Here is a 15,342-nt window from a genome sequence, read left to right as displayed (position 1 = left end):
AACAGAGAGGAGATGGGAACACTAATTCAAATGAAGAGGTGTCACTTCATACTACTTAAAGGAAACAAATGGACTTAAAGTGTTCATTCCTGCAGCCATTCACAAAGGAAAACGGAAAACAACGACCAGGTAAGCAACTTGGCAGCATCTAGTAAGTGCAAACATATCCTCTGGGGTCAGCAACTTGAAAGTATCTGAAGATAACTTGTACTTGCTTGTTACTGTGAAGTAACTGGTGGAGAATGCATGAACAGATGGTGGGCGCTCCCAAGTGGAAAACCAAACAGCCATAAAAACGAATCAAACAGGGGGATCTTTATCAAAATCCTAGGTATTGATGAAAAAGTAAATTTCATGTGGGATGGTGGTGGTGCACGCCTTTAATCTTAGCGTGTGGAAGGTAGAGGCAGGAGGATCTCCGGGTTTGAGGCCAACCTGGTCTACACAGTGAGTTTCAGGGCAGAGAGGGCTACACAAATAAACCCTGTGAAAAATCAAGACAAATAAACAAAAAACCAAACAAACAAACAGTAATTTTGGAATGATATAAAACAGGGCACCATTTCTATATAATCTTTTGGAGTGAATACAGCAAAGGTCTCTAAAGAGTGGATGGCAAATATGTGGGTCCTCTTCTGATTTTTTAAAAAAATTTCAACTAAAGGAAAGATAAACAGGGTTCTGGGATGGAAGTCCCTCTGAGCACTCACCTCACCTACTGCTGGCTCTTGCTCACCCAAACCCACAATGAGGATGCAGTCAGCCTGACGGATGCAGCGCTGGGTCCAGGGTGTGAGTGTGCTGTCTGCTTGATAGAGCACAATCCGGTGGATGTCCTCCTGCTGCCCCAGCCAGCTAGACAGCCGGTACTCATGGATACTGAAAGACAGAAGGCAGCATCTCACCTTTTTTAAAAAAATTTTTAATTAAAAATTTAAAAATAAATTTTTTTGAGACAGGGTCTCACTATATAGCACTGGCTGGCCTGGAACTCCCTTTGTAGACTAGGCTAGCCTCAAACTCACAGAGATTGGCCCACCTCTGCCTCCTGAGTGCTGGCACCTCACCTTCTATGGGGTCTAAGGCTCCTCAGCTTCATTAGTACCTCTTGCACAGAGCAACAGAGGGGGCTTGGAACTGGGCAGTTGAGCAGAGGCTGTGGCCAGGCCTAGAGGCTGGGGGCTTAAGAGAAGCTGAGAAGTAGAGCTACCTGCATAAGGAGGGCCTAGTTGTCTCCTGGGACCTCTGATGGTACCCAAGCACATATACAGAGTACAGGGTATAGCTGCACGAGGAACCTGCTGGAATGTGCAGATGCCAAGGTACAGGGGTAATGAGGTCCATCTCAGGACCATGCCAGGACAGCTAAGAAAGAACTGAGGCTGACTAAATCTCTCTACATGGGACCACAGGGGGCCAGAAGCGCACCTGTCTAGAGCCGCAGAACCAAGGCGTTGTTTGATGTTGTCACTGGTCAGCAGCAGGACAGGACCTGAGAACAACCACCCATTTCAGAAGTCTGTCCCAGCAGCCACCTCTAAGGACAAGCAAAGGACAATAGTGTTCACACCGTGTCCCGAGGTCAGCTCCCTGGGAGGGATTGCTGGCAATGGGGATGAGGCACGTTTTTTAAGCTGCCTCTCCAAATCTGGGTCTCCTGCTGACATACGAACCAAGTCTTTGCAATCCTACCATCACGTGTGTGGACACAGGCTGGGGCCAGGACACATGCAACAGTAAAACGTGAAATCCTGTCACTTCCCAAAGCCACATCTAAAGTGGCCTGGATCCAAATCTAGTTCATTCACATACAGACGCCAAGCTTTCACATCCATGCCTCTCAAGTTAGCCAAGGAAAGGTCAGATGTGACTCAGACGCCATGCAGAGTGGAGAGCAACGGTCACTCACAGGAAGCTGCCTCAGGAGTATACCGGCCTTAGGTGAAAAGGGTCTAGCAATGGGAAAGCCAATAATAATATACAAGGAGACTTAAATCATTCTGTTTTTTTACTGTGTTTTGCCTGCATTTATGACTGTGTGAGGGTGTTGGATCCTCTGGAGCTGGAGTTACAAACAGTTGTGAGCTGCAATGTGGTTGCTGGGACTTGAACCTGGGTCCTCTGGAAGAGCAGCCAGTGCTCTTAACTACTGAGCCATCTCTCCAGCCACGCCCCCCCCCCCCTTTTTTTTTTTTTTTTTGGTTTTCCGAGACAAGGTTTCTCTGTGTAGTTTTGGTGCCTGTCCTGGATCTCACTCTGTAGACCAGGTTTAAATCATTTTTAACAAGCCAGCCATGGTAAACTAGCCTTTAATCCCAGCACTTAGAAGGCAGAGGCAGGTGGATCTGTGTGATTCAGTTCAAGGCTGGCCTGGTCTACATGCTTCCAGTTAGGCTAGGCTAGAGCTACATAGTTAGAGACTGTCTCAAAAAACAAACAAAAAATCATTCTCAACAAGCTCATCCAAGAGTGTGCAATTAAGAGCTAATTCATGCTGGGAGGCGGTAGTGCACACCTTTAATCCAGCACTCAGGAGGCAGAGGCAGGCCCATCTCTGAGTTTGAGGCCAACTTGGTCTACAGAGTGGGTTCTAGGACAGCCGGAGTTACAAATTAAGGCCTTTTCTCAAAAAAATTAAACAACAACAACCATAACAACAGTAACAGAAAAAAAGTGGAAATTTTTTTAAGCAGGCAAACCTGTCCCACTACAGAGATGAAAAGCAAAGGGCAGCAGGTCCTACAGGCATTCTGAGGCCAGTGCTTCCCCAACCTGGACAGTAGTGGATGGGCAACACATTTTCTCTACCTCCTCCTGTCAAGAGGCCTTCCTGCATAAGATAAATGGTATCTTGCTACATAAAACATGGAGGTGCTGGTCTGACCCCAGGCTAGATCCATTTACCCTCAGGGTACTTTTCCTGTCTAAACTCCTCTGCTCGATTTGGGAGCTATAAAGGAATTGTAGAGTTCCCAAGATATAGTATTCTAGGCTCTCACAGTCAAGGCTTCCAGCCCTTCCCATTAGATGCTGCTGACCATGTCTCTGTCTGCCAAAGGCTCTGGGTTCTGTGTAGGGGGGCTGGATGCTTCTTCCTACAGAGCACAGGCAGGCAAGTCTAGATGAGGGGAGCCTCTGGCCTCACTGGAACCAGGCATTCCAAAAGTCCAGAGGCTCACCAGAACCACCTGTCTCCACTCTACGGAGTGCAGCCTGAAGGCAGCGGGCAGCCAGGTTGCTATGCCAGGTCCCTGCTGGCTTGGACAGCACTGAAGCCGGAGGACAAGGGGACAACACAAAGTTTCCACAATAAAAGAAAACTTCTCAGCCTGGATCCTTCACAAGCATAACGCCTTTGGAAATGAAAGGAACGTATCAAAGGCAGCCACCCAACTCAAGGCAAAGGCGGGCACAATGTGGCTTTTTTTTTTTTTTTGGTTTTTCGAGGCAGGGTTTCTCTGTGTAGCTTTGCACCTTTCCTGGATCTCGCTCTGTAGCCCAGGCTGGCCTCGAACTCACAAAGATCCACCTTCCTCTACCTCCCGAATGCTGGGATTAAAGGTGTGCGTCACCACCGCCTGGCCACACTGTGGCTTTTCTAAATGCGAGTTCTGGTTCAACCGACAGGACAGTTCTCCAGGTGGTCTTGAACTTGCCACATCTCCCCTTTCTTGTAATTCTCAAGAATCACCATGGGATGTGCTGGTTCCTGAGACAGGGAAGGGCAGGTCAGGAGAGCTGGGCTCAGCTCCTGCTCTTAGACACAGGGCATTCTCCAACACTCTGACCCAGCTCGTCCTGTCCCGTGGGGTATAATACGTAAGGCAGGATGCTTTCCAGGTTCCTGAGCATCCTCTTGAACTCTAGGGACCAGCTGATAATGAACCAGTGCACCTGTTGTTCCTTGCTGCCCACTCCAATAAACTTGCTCTGGTGTTGTGTAGCAATTTCCTCCTAAATAAAACCTCCCATCTTAGAGGGAAGCTCATTAAGACACAGGATATTAAAAGGAGCTGAAGCAATGGATATTATAAGGGGAGAGGAAGTATTCCATCCTCTAGGGGACTTCTATAAGCTAAGGAAGTACACAACTCACATAATTCTAGGAAGTCACTGAAACTAACCAGATTCACTAGGTTCTTCCCTCTCCAAGGGTACATAAGCAGCAAGAAGTGCTGAGATTCTCAGACCAGCTGACTGGCCTAGCAGAAGCAGATAGCTACCTCAAAGAAGCAGAGACCAGCTGAGCTACCTGAAAAGGACGTTCTTCAACGTGGTAAGCTGCCTACAGGTTATGTAGTGAGTGCTAGGTTTTCAGATTTCATAGCTGTCACCCATGCTGGGGCAGACTATTGGTGATGTAGCTGTCTTTGAGTAATTTCTGCTCCTGTAAGTAATCCTTCACCCATATTCCTGTAAGAAACTAAATAAAACTCACTGGTTCACCATACTTTGGTGGTACCCATACTTTAGCTTGTCATTGGTTCCCTATCTGGGTTGAGTAGTGAGCTACTTGTTCATGTTTTGTTGTGGAATATCTGTACACTGTATGAAGATGTGTTGCTGTGATTGATGTAATAAAAAGCTGAATGGCCAATAGCTAGGCAGGAGGTAGGTGGGACTTCCTGGTAGAGAGAGAACTCTGGGAAGAAGAAAGGCGGAGTCACCAGCCAGACACAGAGAGGAAACAGAAGGTGCAAGATGGAACAGAGGCAATACCACCTAGAAGAATGTAGATTACTATAAATGGGTTAATTTAAGTTATAAGAGCTAGTTGAGACAAGCCGAAGCTAAAGGCCAAGCTTTCATAACTAATAAGTCGTCTCTGTGTCATGATTTGGGCTGGTGATACAAAGACAGTCCAACAAGAAAGCTCGCTACAATGTTTCCCCAGGAGCCAGGAGCGGTGTCACAGACATGTGTGCACCTTGTGTGTGAGCATTCTCTCCCACCAGGTTCAGACCAGCTGATAAGCAGAGCATTGTTTGGTGATGGTAACTCAAAGACATGATCCAAGAAATAAATAGCCAGTAAGGTGTGTTTGCATGATATAAAAATTCCTGCTCATAAAAGCCACTGTTGAGTGAATGAAATGACAAGACACTGACCAGGAGAAACTATTCACAAAAGGAGTGTCTTATGGAAAACTGTTGTCTAAAATGGATACAAATTTCAACAATATGAGAACAACCAGGGAGGAGCCTGCAGAGATGGCTCAGTTGGTAACGTATTTGCCATGCAAGCCTGAGCACCTGAGTTCAGACCCCCAGCACCCATGAAAAACTCCAGGCTCACTGCAGCCCCAGCACTGGCGGGACAGAAACGGAGGATCCCGGGAGCTTGCTAGCTAGCTGGTCCAGCTGAGCAGTGATGCACAGAAGAAAAAGCACATGAAAAAGCATCCTGTATCACACAGCAGAAGGGAAACAACATGAAGATCGGTGGTTTCCAGGGTTTGCCTGGGAGAAGGGATGAGCACACAGAGCACTCTCAGGACAAGTGAAAACACCTTGAGAGGTACTGCAGTAGTGAACACACGTCATCACACACACCTAAACCCACCGAACAGCAACAGGGGTGACTCCTCATGCCCACTCTGACCCTGGGCAGTGGTGATGTGATGACAGAAGTTCCATTCTGGTAAGGAATGTTGATAGTGAGGACAGCTGGACATGGTGAGGGGCAGGGAACACATGCGAAATCCATGTATGTAGCACGAATCTTCCCAGTTTTGCTTTGCTCCTACAACTCTTCAAAAAGCTTTTTTTTTTTTTTTTTTTTTTGAGTCAAGGTCCTTCTATATCGTAGTGACTGGCTTAGAACTCACTCTGAAGACCAGGCTGGCTTAAATTTGCAGCAGCCTTCCTGCCTCTGCCCGCCAGGTGCTGGGATTACAGGTGTGTCTCACCATACCTGGCTTTAAAACTGAGTCCCCTTCCCCACCAGCGGCCACAGTAAGAAAAGGAATAGACCAATTAGCAAATGAGACAAAGGGCCTGGGATGTAGTTGAAAGTGGAGCACTTGTTTAACATGTGTGAGGCCCTGGGTTCTACCCCAGCAATAAAACAAACAAAAACAGAAAGAAAAAAAGCAAGCAAGAAGAACATATGAACAGACATTTCACCAGAGAATATATACAGGGAGCAAATCCGCACATGAAATGTTTACTGTCATAAACCAACAGAGAAAAGTAAATTAAAATTAGGGCACATGGTGGTACACACCTTTAGTCCCAGCAATCAGGAGGCAGAGGCAGGAGGATCTCTGTAAGTTCAAGGCCAGCCAAGGCTACATGGTAAGACGCTGCTCCAAAAAAAGAAAAAAACAAAACAAACAACAAAAACAAGAGTTGAAGAAATTAAAGAGTTTCAGGCCAGCCAAGACAACATAGTAAGACCCTGTCTCAAAAAATTAAGAGTAAGTAAGTAAATAAATAAATAAATAAATAAATAAAATTAGGGCATGCTATCACTATGCCCCTATTAAAATAGCTAAAATTAAAATAGTCATGACACAGAATATTGGCAAGGATGTGAGGAAACTGGCCCTTCACACATTGCTGGTGGGAATACAAATGGTATAGACATTGTGGAGAAAGCCTAGCAGTTTCCTATCAGACTAAACATACTCAGACTCGAGAGAAATGGAAATTTATATGTATAAAAAAATCCATCCAAAACACAAATGGTCACAACAATTTAATTCACAGTATTCCCAAACTGGAAACGATCCAAACACCCTTCAATAATGAGTAGCTGCATAAACTGAAACATGCCCTCAGTGGTGTGAATACACCACAGCAGTAAAAAGAAAGCAAGTCATGTTAGCTTTGGCAGCACATACACTAAAACTGAATAAAAATAATCCAGAGATTAACATGGCCCCTGAACAAGGATGATATGCCAATTTGTGAAGGGTTCCATATTTTAAAAAAGAAAGAAAATCTCACAAGGCCACATGCTATGATTCTATTTTTATGAATTTCTCAGAATGACAAAAATCAGAGATTAAGGAGAGTTAGTTGTTTGGATGTCAGTGAGAAGGGTGTTGATGGAACGTGGCAGCTTTGAAGTGGCAGCGGGAAGGGTTTCTATGGCAATGAGCTTTGCAGCATTGGCATCGTCCTGGCTACCAGGATATGCTGTGTCAAAGGAGGGGCACATGTGGTGATACACTGTGCACCCTAATAAAATTTGCCTGACATCAGAGAACAGAACAAGCCACTAGAGTAAACATAGAGGCCAGGCAGTGGTGGCACACACCTTTAATCCCAGTACTTGGGAGGCACACAGCCTTCAATGGCTGGGCAGAGAAAGGTATATAAGGCACGAGGAGACAGGAACTAAAAGCTTTTGTCAGAAGCATCCCTTTCTGCTAGAGGCTTTTTCAGGCTGAGGAGTCAGTCCTAGAGGTAAGAGGTGTTTTGTTCCTTTGTCTCTGATCTTTCAGCACTTCCACCAATATCTGGTACCGGGTTTTTTATTAAAAGACCATTTTAAGATTCATGTTATAGTCATATGTGCATTCACATACATACACGTGCACCAGAACAGTTAATGAGTCTGGAGCTGACCTTTAGAGTAGTCTTAGCATCATGTGCGTTGTTATTATAGGGGACACTGGAAAAGGTCTTGGGGGCCTTTCTTTACTTTGCCATTTCTTTTTTTTTTTTTTTTTTTTTTTTTTTTTAAAGATTTATTTATTTATTATGTATACAGCATGTATGACTGCAGGCCAGAAGAGGGCACCAGATCTCATTACAGATGGTTGTGAGCCACCATGTGGTTGCTGGGAATTGAACTCAGGACCTCTGGAAGAGCAGCCAGATGCTCTTAACCCCTGAGCCATCTCTCCAGCCCCTACTTTGCCATTTCTTGTGATTCTATAATTATCTTGAATTAAAAATTTTTCTCCACAGAGCAACTTGACACTGCACTGGATGCAGCCTGAACAATCTGACCAATGTCACCGAAAATGAACAGGACTTTCTATACACCTGCAATATGGATTGCAAAACAAAGATCAAGACTATCATACAAGCTGGGTATGGTGACACACGCCTTTAATCCCAGCACTCTGAAGGCAGAGGCAGGCAGATCTACGTGAGTTCAAGACCAGCTTGGTCTACATAGAAAATTCCAAGCCGGGCAGTGGTGGCGCACATCTTTAATCCCAGCACTCGGGAGGCAGAGGCAGGCGGATCTCTGTGAGTTCGAGGCCAGCCTGGTCTCCAAAGCGAGTTCCAGGAAAAGCACAAAGCTACACAGAGAAACCCTGTCTCGAAAAACCAAAAAAAAAAAAAAAAAGAAAGAAAGAAAAGAAAATTCTAGGACAGCCATCTACACAGTGAGATTCTGTCTCAAAAAACAAAACAAAAAATATAAACAAAAACAACAAAAAACACAATAATTTTAAATTTTATATATACCACTACATTTTTATTTTAAGAATAATTTATAAGCCAGGCAGTGGTGGTGCACGCCTTTAATCCCAGCACTTGGGAGGCAGAGCCAGGTGGATCTCTGTGAGTTCGAGGTCAGCCTGGTCTGCAGAGAACTACATAGAGAAATCCTGTCTTGGAAAAAAAAAAAAACAAACAAAGAAAGAATAATTTACAGCTAATAAATACTATGGGCTGGAGTGGTGGCTCAGCGGTTAAGAACATCTGGCTGCTCTTCCTAGAGGTCCTGAGTTCAATTCCCAGCAACCACATGGTGACTCACAACCATCTGTAATGAAATTTGGCGCCTTCTTCAAGCATGCAGGCATACGTATACATAATAAATAAATCTTAAAAAAAAAAAACAATACTATGGTATCTTTCAATTTTACAGATCTTTGGTTTGCATTATTTAATGTTTTATATCAGTGGTTCTCAATCTTCCTAATGCTTTGACCTTTTAATACAGGTCCTCATGTTGTGATGACCCCAACCATAACATTATTTCAATGCTACTCATAACTGTAATTTTTTTACTATTTTTTTACTATTATGAATTGTAATATAAATATCAGATACGCAGGATATCTGATATATGACCCCCAAAAGGGTCATGACGCACAGGTTGAGAACCACTGTTTTATATAATTTAAGTATCTGTAGGGTAGAGGAAGTGTTTGTGCTGTTCTGAAATAGATATTCTAATAATATCTTATTTTATGATCACTGGACATAAGCACTGCATTCACTATTGTACCACTTTACAGAGACATTCCTGAAACTTTTACTATAACCTACCACGAGTATCTTATCATATGCTCACTCAAAATTACATCAAAAATTGTAACTAAAATGTGGCAATGAATGGACTAAAGGGTACACTGTGTGACCCAACAGGCCACACTACAGCTGCCACAAGAAGATTCTTCTTTTTGTTGTTGTTGTATTTCTTTATTTTGTTACGTTTTCAGATTTTCTTTTAAATTTGGTTTTGATTATGAGGGGGAGGTTTCAAGGGCAGAGGGCAGATGCAAGGGGACAGGGAGATTAGGATTGGAATGCAAGATGTGAAATCCACAAAGAATCAATACAAGTTTTTAAAAAATGTTAAGAAAAACAGAATACCTTATGAACTTGGAAGTTTTCAAGAATTCTCTTGAGTTTTAATTTCCTATTCTTAGATTCCCCAATTTTAAACATATATGTATTTATCCGCTCGTGTGGGGTGGGTGCTCATGAGTGTGGCGGTGAGAGTAACTTGTAGGAGCAGGCTTTCTCCTTCCCCTGCAGGCACTGGGGGTCAAGCTTATGTTGTTAGGCTGGGTATAAGACGTCTTTAACTGCTGAGCCATCTTGCCAACCCTAGCCTCTAAAATTGAACAGCTTCTTCCTGATGGATGACCAGCTCTGGGTTTCATCCTAGGACTAACATACTCCAGATGTTGGCCCGGAGAGTGGTCTAGTTCTAACCGACCCCCTACCAAAGCTACCTGATCCATCCAAGGGCATTTTCTATCAGGTCAGCAAGCTCCGTGGCCATCTACTCCCATACCTATTTTCCAGCAAGCAGAGTGCTGGCATACACTTCTAGCAGGCTCAGAACTTACAACAATAGGCCTGTGATGGGGGGATGTCAGTACAGAGGGCTCTCCTAATGTCTCTGGGTCCCTCCATCTTAAGGGTTTCTAACACATCGTATATTATTACATATTCTCTGCCTGTGAAGATCTCAAGGCCTGGAAATCCCTTAATGTGGAGGGCTCCTTCAGAGTAGAGCCTCCCCTGGATAGAGGGTAGGCAGCCCACAGTTCCTGAGGAACGGATAATGTTTACCTTCAGGACCTCTGTGTAGCTTACCAATGGCACTGAGGGCATGCTGGAGTTCCAGAGCAAAAGCAGTTAGGGGCACGTCCTCAGACACAGGCATTGCTGCTACCGTGGACAAGTTGCCAGGTGGGTTCCCCAAGTCCCATTTGCTGCTTGCTGTGTGAAGCCCAAGCTGGTGACCTGTAGGGATAGAACCAAGAATCAGCTTGGAAGGCTGGGCCATCAGCAGAACAGCTATGGTGACACAGGGTGCCACCAAGAGGGACCAGAGTCTGCTTTCAGTCTCACAATGACTAAAGCAGGCCCTTGATCAATACCAAAATGGATGTGCTCTAGTTTTGGCCCAGCCATAAATTATCTTGATCCTCCAGAGCTTGGGAATTCAAGGAGCAAGAAAATTTGGGAAATATTCTGCCAGATGAGAGCACCCCCATACCCCAATGGTCTCACTATGTAGCCTTGGCTGGCCTCAGATCCACCTCTCTTAATGGCGTGTGTATGTATGTATATGTGTGTGTGTGTATGTATATATATACCATTGCTCTTTATAGTTTTTTGTTTTTAATCACTCTAGAATCTGTAAGCTCAGAAGATCAACAGACACACCTTTATCATCTCTTATTCACATGGGATTCTAAAAACCAAAGGAAGCAGAGAATAAAGGAGGAAGGTCATTCTGGGGCAGGGGCAGGAGCATCCTAGGGAGACACCAGAAGGGATGCCTGAAGGAGAAATCAAAGCAGGCAGAGCCTCCTTGAGACCAGGATATCCAAGGGTCCAACAGAGCCTCACCCAGATACCCAGAGGGCCTAGACCTCCCCGCCAGGCCCTACTCAGCTGCAGGGACTGTGGTCCACTCAACTAACACAGGGGCAAGACCAAAGACATTTTAGTGTTGCTATCCTGTAGCAAAAGATCCTGGTACAAGTTCTTCTCCAATACAAACTTCTCCTCTTGAAGGGGCCCCTCCTGCATCCATAAAAGGTGGCTGAGCACAGGGTTTCCTGGCATTCTCATGCTATGGGCTCCCTGGCCACTGGTGGCCTACCCTCCTCCACAATGTCCCTCTCATCCCTGACCTTCCTTTCTGCTCTGACACAGACAGACCCATCTTCAGGCCTGGGCTGCATGTCTTCCTTAAGTGCAGTTTCCAAATGCCTGGCTTCTCACCTCCTCACCCCAGGAACAGCTTCCAGAAACTATCAGATACACAGTTCCAATTGGTTGGACATATGTCTGCACAGACTGACTTAGAAGTCTGGTGCAGAGCTACAGGTGGAGGGAGCTACAGGGATATGTGGAGCCCCATTCAGTGACCTGTAGGCACAGAGCCAGGAATCAACTTGTAAAGCTGGGCCACTGCCTGGAAGCCCCCATGTTTCCAGATGACATAAGGTACAGGACAGTAAGAGAGAGAGTTTAGGAAGGGTTTGCCATTCCAAGCAAATCTAAGAGCAGGGAGAGAGGGTGAGAGATAAGGAGCCACACTTAGGCTGTGATAAGCAGAAACAAGTCTATAGTCTTAAGAGGATACATGCATTTCACCTACACATATAATACACATGTAATACATACACCCTCATACATCATACATATATCACACAAATACTACACACACAATTCACATACAATCTCACACACAACATATATATCCATATATATATACACACCATATACACAATTTGGATACATACCGCCCAGACACCATGTATATACCACACACATAACTTATACATGTACTTCATATATACCATATGTGCATCACATACACACACCGTGGATACATATACACATACACAAAGATATTCACTGCAATATTGTTTAAAATAGTTGAGAAGGCCAGGGATAGTGGTGACACCTTTAATCCCAGCACTCAGGAGGCAGAAACAGGAGAATCTCTGTGGGTTTGAGGCCAATTAAACAAAAATAGAGCTGAGGAGAGATGTCTAGTAATGGGGGAAATAGCTAAATGAATGACCCTCTTAGCCATCAAAAAATAAAACACATCTTTAAGCCAGGTGGTGGTAGTGGTGGTGGTGGTGGTCCAGACCTTTAATCCCAGCACCCAGAAGGCAGAGGCAGGTGGATCTCTGTGAGTCCCAGGCCAGCCTGGTCTACAGAGTGATATCCAGGGCAGCCAGGGCAACACAGAGAAACTCTGTCTCAAAAAAAAAAAAATAAATAAAACAACAGGGGGCTGGAGAGATGACTCAGAGGTTAAGAACACTGGCTGCTCTTCCAGAGGTCCTGAGTTCAATTCCCAGCAACCACATGGTGGCTCACAACCATCTGTAATGAGATCTGGTACCCTCTTCTAGCCTGTAAGCATTCATGCAGACAGAACACTGTATACATAATAAATAAATCTAAAATAAATAAAACCCCACATCTTTATATAATGGTGAGAACAGTTATTGAGTGAAATAGCTATAGTTATAGCTTTGGTCACAAGGCCTAAAGTGGGCTCTCTTTGGTGCCACATTCTCCAGCTGTCTGTTCCTCACTCAAAGTGAACTGATGGTCACAGAGCCTGTGTGGCTCTCTGCAACCTGTGCTTCCTAGGAGCCTCAGGGGTTCCTCTGATATCTCCCCTCACTTCCTGGATACCTCCTTGCCCTGCCCTTCCCCTGCTCCCCTAGGTCTTCATCTCCCAGGCCTATGGAAGGAGGCCTTCTTTACTTATTTCATCCTCATTCATTAGCTCCGGGGAGAGGATGTGGCCTTCTAACAAGGCAGTTCCCACTCCCCAAGTGGCTTTCCCATCAAATGTAGGAATGGGAGTTGTGAGGCAGTGGAGTTTCCACCCAGAAAGCCCACAAGGAGGCACCAAGCAGTCAACTGTCCTCTGCTCAGGCGTAGGCTGCATCCACAAACTGAGTGGATGGTTACCACTCTGGTAATCAGGAGGAAACAGCACCTAAGTAACAACTAAGTCACTAAAACCCCAAAGCCCACAGCCCAGAGCACCGCCTAGCAGAAGCAGATGAAAATCACTGCTACAGCAGTGATCTGAACAGCTCTCCCTCAGGTAGCCTCCTCTACAACAGGTCTTCTTTGGGGATCCCCTTCACTCTCTCATCTTTCTTTTCCATAGACCTGAGATGTCAGAACCCTCTGTTTTAGTAGAACCAGTATGGGAGCTCTATTGTTAGCTATGTGTAGCTCTCAGTCTTCAAATGAGGTACTTAGGAAGTCTCTACTGTGGTCCAAAGGGAAGTGGAGTGAGGGACACCTCATCTGGAGGCTCTAAGGGCTGCAGGAAGCAGCTCTCTCAATTCAACAGGTCAAGGAAGGAAGCTGGCTCTGTTTCTTGAAGGAGTCCTTTCCAAGGAGGCTGCCTCTACGAAGCCTCACCAGCTTGAACACGAAGCAGCCTTTCTATCTAGCAAGCAGAAGCCCTGCACCGGCCAGAGAGGGGAGTGGAGAAAGCTATCTTCAGCCATGCCTGGGCTAGGCAGGTCAGAATCCACAGAGGGTCAGAACAAAGGATGGCTCAGAACTCTAGCAATCCTACTGGCTCAAGGAAACACAGGCCAACCAGACAAATCATAGTCCAGAAAACTAGGGCAGAACCTGAGCTATGAATACAAACGCACTGACAGCCACAGAAGATTTACATGGGAATATAATATTCAAATATAGATATTTGTTTAATATAGTATAAATATACATTTAAAAATTCAGTATATTCCAATTACCAGGTACACCAAAAACGAGGAATTTTTTTTTTCTTTCTTTTTTTTTTTTTTTTTTGGTTTTTTGAGATAGAGTTTCTCTGTGTGTAGCCCTGGCTATCCTGGAACTTGCTCTGTAGACCAGGCTGATCTCAAACTCAAAGACCCAACTTTCTCTGCATCCTGAATGCTGGGATTAAAGACATACACCACCTCTACAGCAAGCAATCTTAACTTGAATGAGAAAAATCAGTCAACAGACAAAATAACAGCACAAAGGTTAGAATTATTTGCTAGAAACAATGAAATACAACCAGTCACAGCCAGCCATTATGAAATCATGAGCATTTCTAAAACAAACAGAAACAGAAAACCTTAGTAAAACAAAGAAGAGCCAAAACACAACAACAAATAAAAGGTTCTCTGGGGCAGCAGTACACACTCATGATCCCAGGAGTCACAGAGGCACACACTCGTGATCCCAGCAGGGGTCTACTAGACTAAGAGGGAGCCCAGAGCAGAAGGATGGCAAATTCTAGGTCAGTCTGGGCTATATACTGAGTCACAGGCCAGCCTGGGATACACAGCAAGTTCCTGTCTCCAAATAATAACAACCGAAAAAAATATTTTTAAACCACTTTGTATAGGCCAAATAGGAGAATCAAGGTGACAGGAAAGAGCAAGTAATATTGAGGACAGACCAAAGTAACAATTCTATTTGAACATCATAGAGACAGAAAGATAAAAAAGTGACCAGTGCCCCAGATACCTCTGCGACAATAACAAAAGGCCCAGCATTCGTGACACTTTGTTTTAAGAAGAAAAGAAAGAAAACAGGGTTGGAAAAAGATGTGAAGAAAGAAAAGCTAAGAATTTCCCAAATATGCTAAAAGATATAATCTATAGGTTAAAGCAAATTTAACTCCAAAGGCATAAATCCAAAGATTTTCTAATTTCTGAAATGTAAAGATGAGAATAATTTAAGCGCAGGTCAAGTGTCAGTTATCTGAAATCCCCGAGGCCAGAATGCTTTAGAGTTCTGGCCTTGTCAGATTTTAGAACGTTCCCAGTCTACTGGTTAAACATTCCTCATCTGAAAGTAGCAAATGCTCCAAAATTCAGAACTTCTGAATGCTAACGGGACACTTCAAAAGTTTAGATTTGGATTTCAGATTTTTAAATGTTTGGTTCTCAAGGCATGCAGAAGTAATGGTTAAGACACATCTCAAGGGCTGGTGAGATGGCTCATTGGTTAAGAGCACTGGCTATCATTCCAGAGGTTCAATTACCAGCACCCACACATGGCTTACAACTGTCTGTAACTCCAGTTTCAAAGGATCTGACACCCTCTTCTGGCCTCCAAGGGCACTGCGTGCATGTAGCACACAGACATATATGGA

The 15,342-nt window shown here is 44.5% G+C and overlaps 1 protein-coding gene and 1 non-coding gene across 3 annotated transcripts in view; one reads left to right on the top strand and one right to left on the bottom strand.

Annotated features, from left to right (window-relative positions):
* Positions 1–15,342, bottom strand: part of Pnpla7 (patatin like phospholipase domain containing 7) — an 80,552-nt gene that overhangs the window by 10,304 nt on the left and 54,906 nt on the right. For both annotated transcript variants that reach the window (XM_059260259.1, XM_059260260.1), the window contains 3 exons: positions 10,299–10,448; positions 1,429–1,492; positions 711–879 (listed from right to left, as the gene is read on the bottom strand). In XM_059260259.1, the coding sequence (XP_059116242.1) occupies positions 711–879; positions 1,429–1,492; positions 10,299–10,448 (383 nt within the window). The remainder of the gene's footprint in view (positions 1–710; positions 880–1,428; positions 1,493–10,298; positions 10,449–15,342) is intronic.
* Positions 6,822–6,930, top strand: LOC131910127 (U6 spliceosomal RNA). Its single transcript, XR_009378993.1, has one exon. It is a non-coding gene; the product is annotated as a U6 spliceosomal RNA (small nuclear RNA).

This window comes from Peromyscus eremicus, chromosome 4, assembly GCF_949786415.1.
Source record: "Peromyscus eremicus chromosome 4, PerEre_H2_v1, whole genome shotgun sequence".
NCBI classification, from domain to species: domain Eukaryota; kingdom Metazoa; phylum Chordata; class Mammalia; order Rodentia; family Cricetidae; genus Peromyscus; species Peromyscus eremicus.
This window is presented reverse-complemented; position numbering and strand designations above follow the sequence as displayed.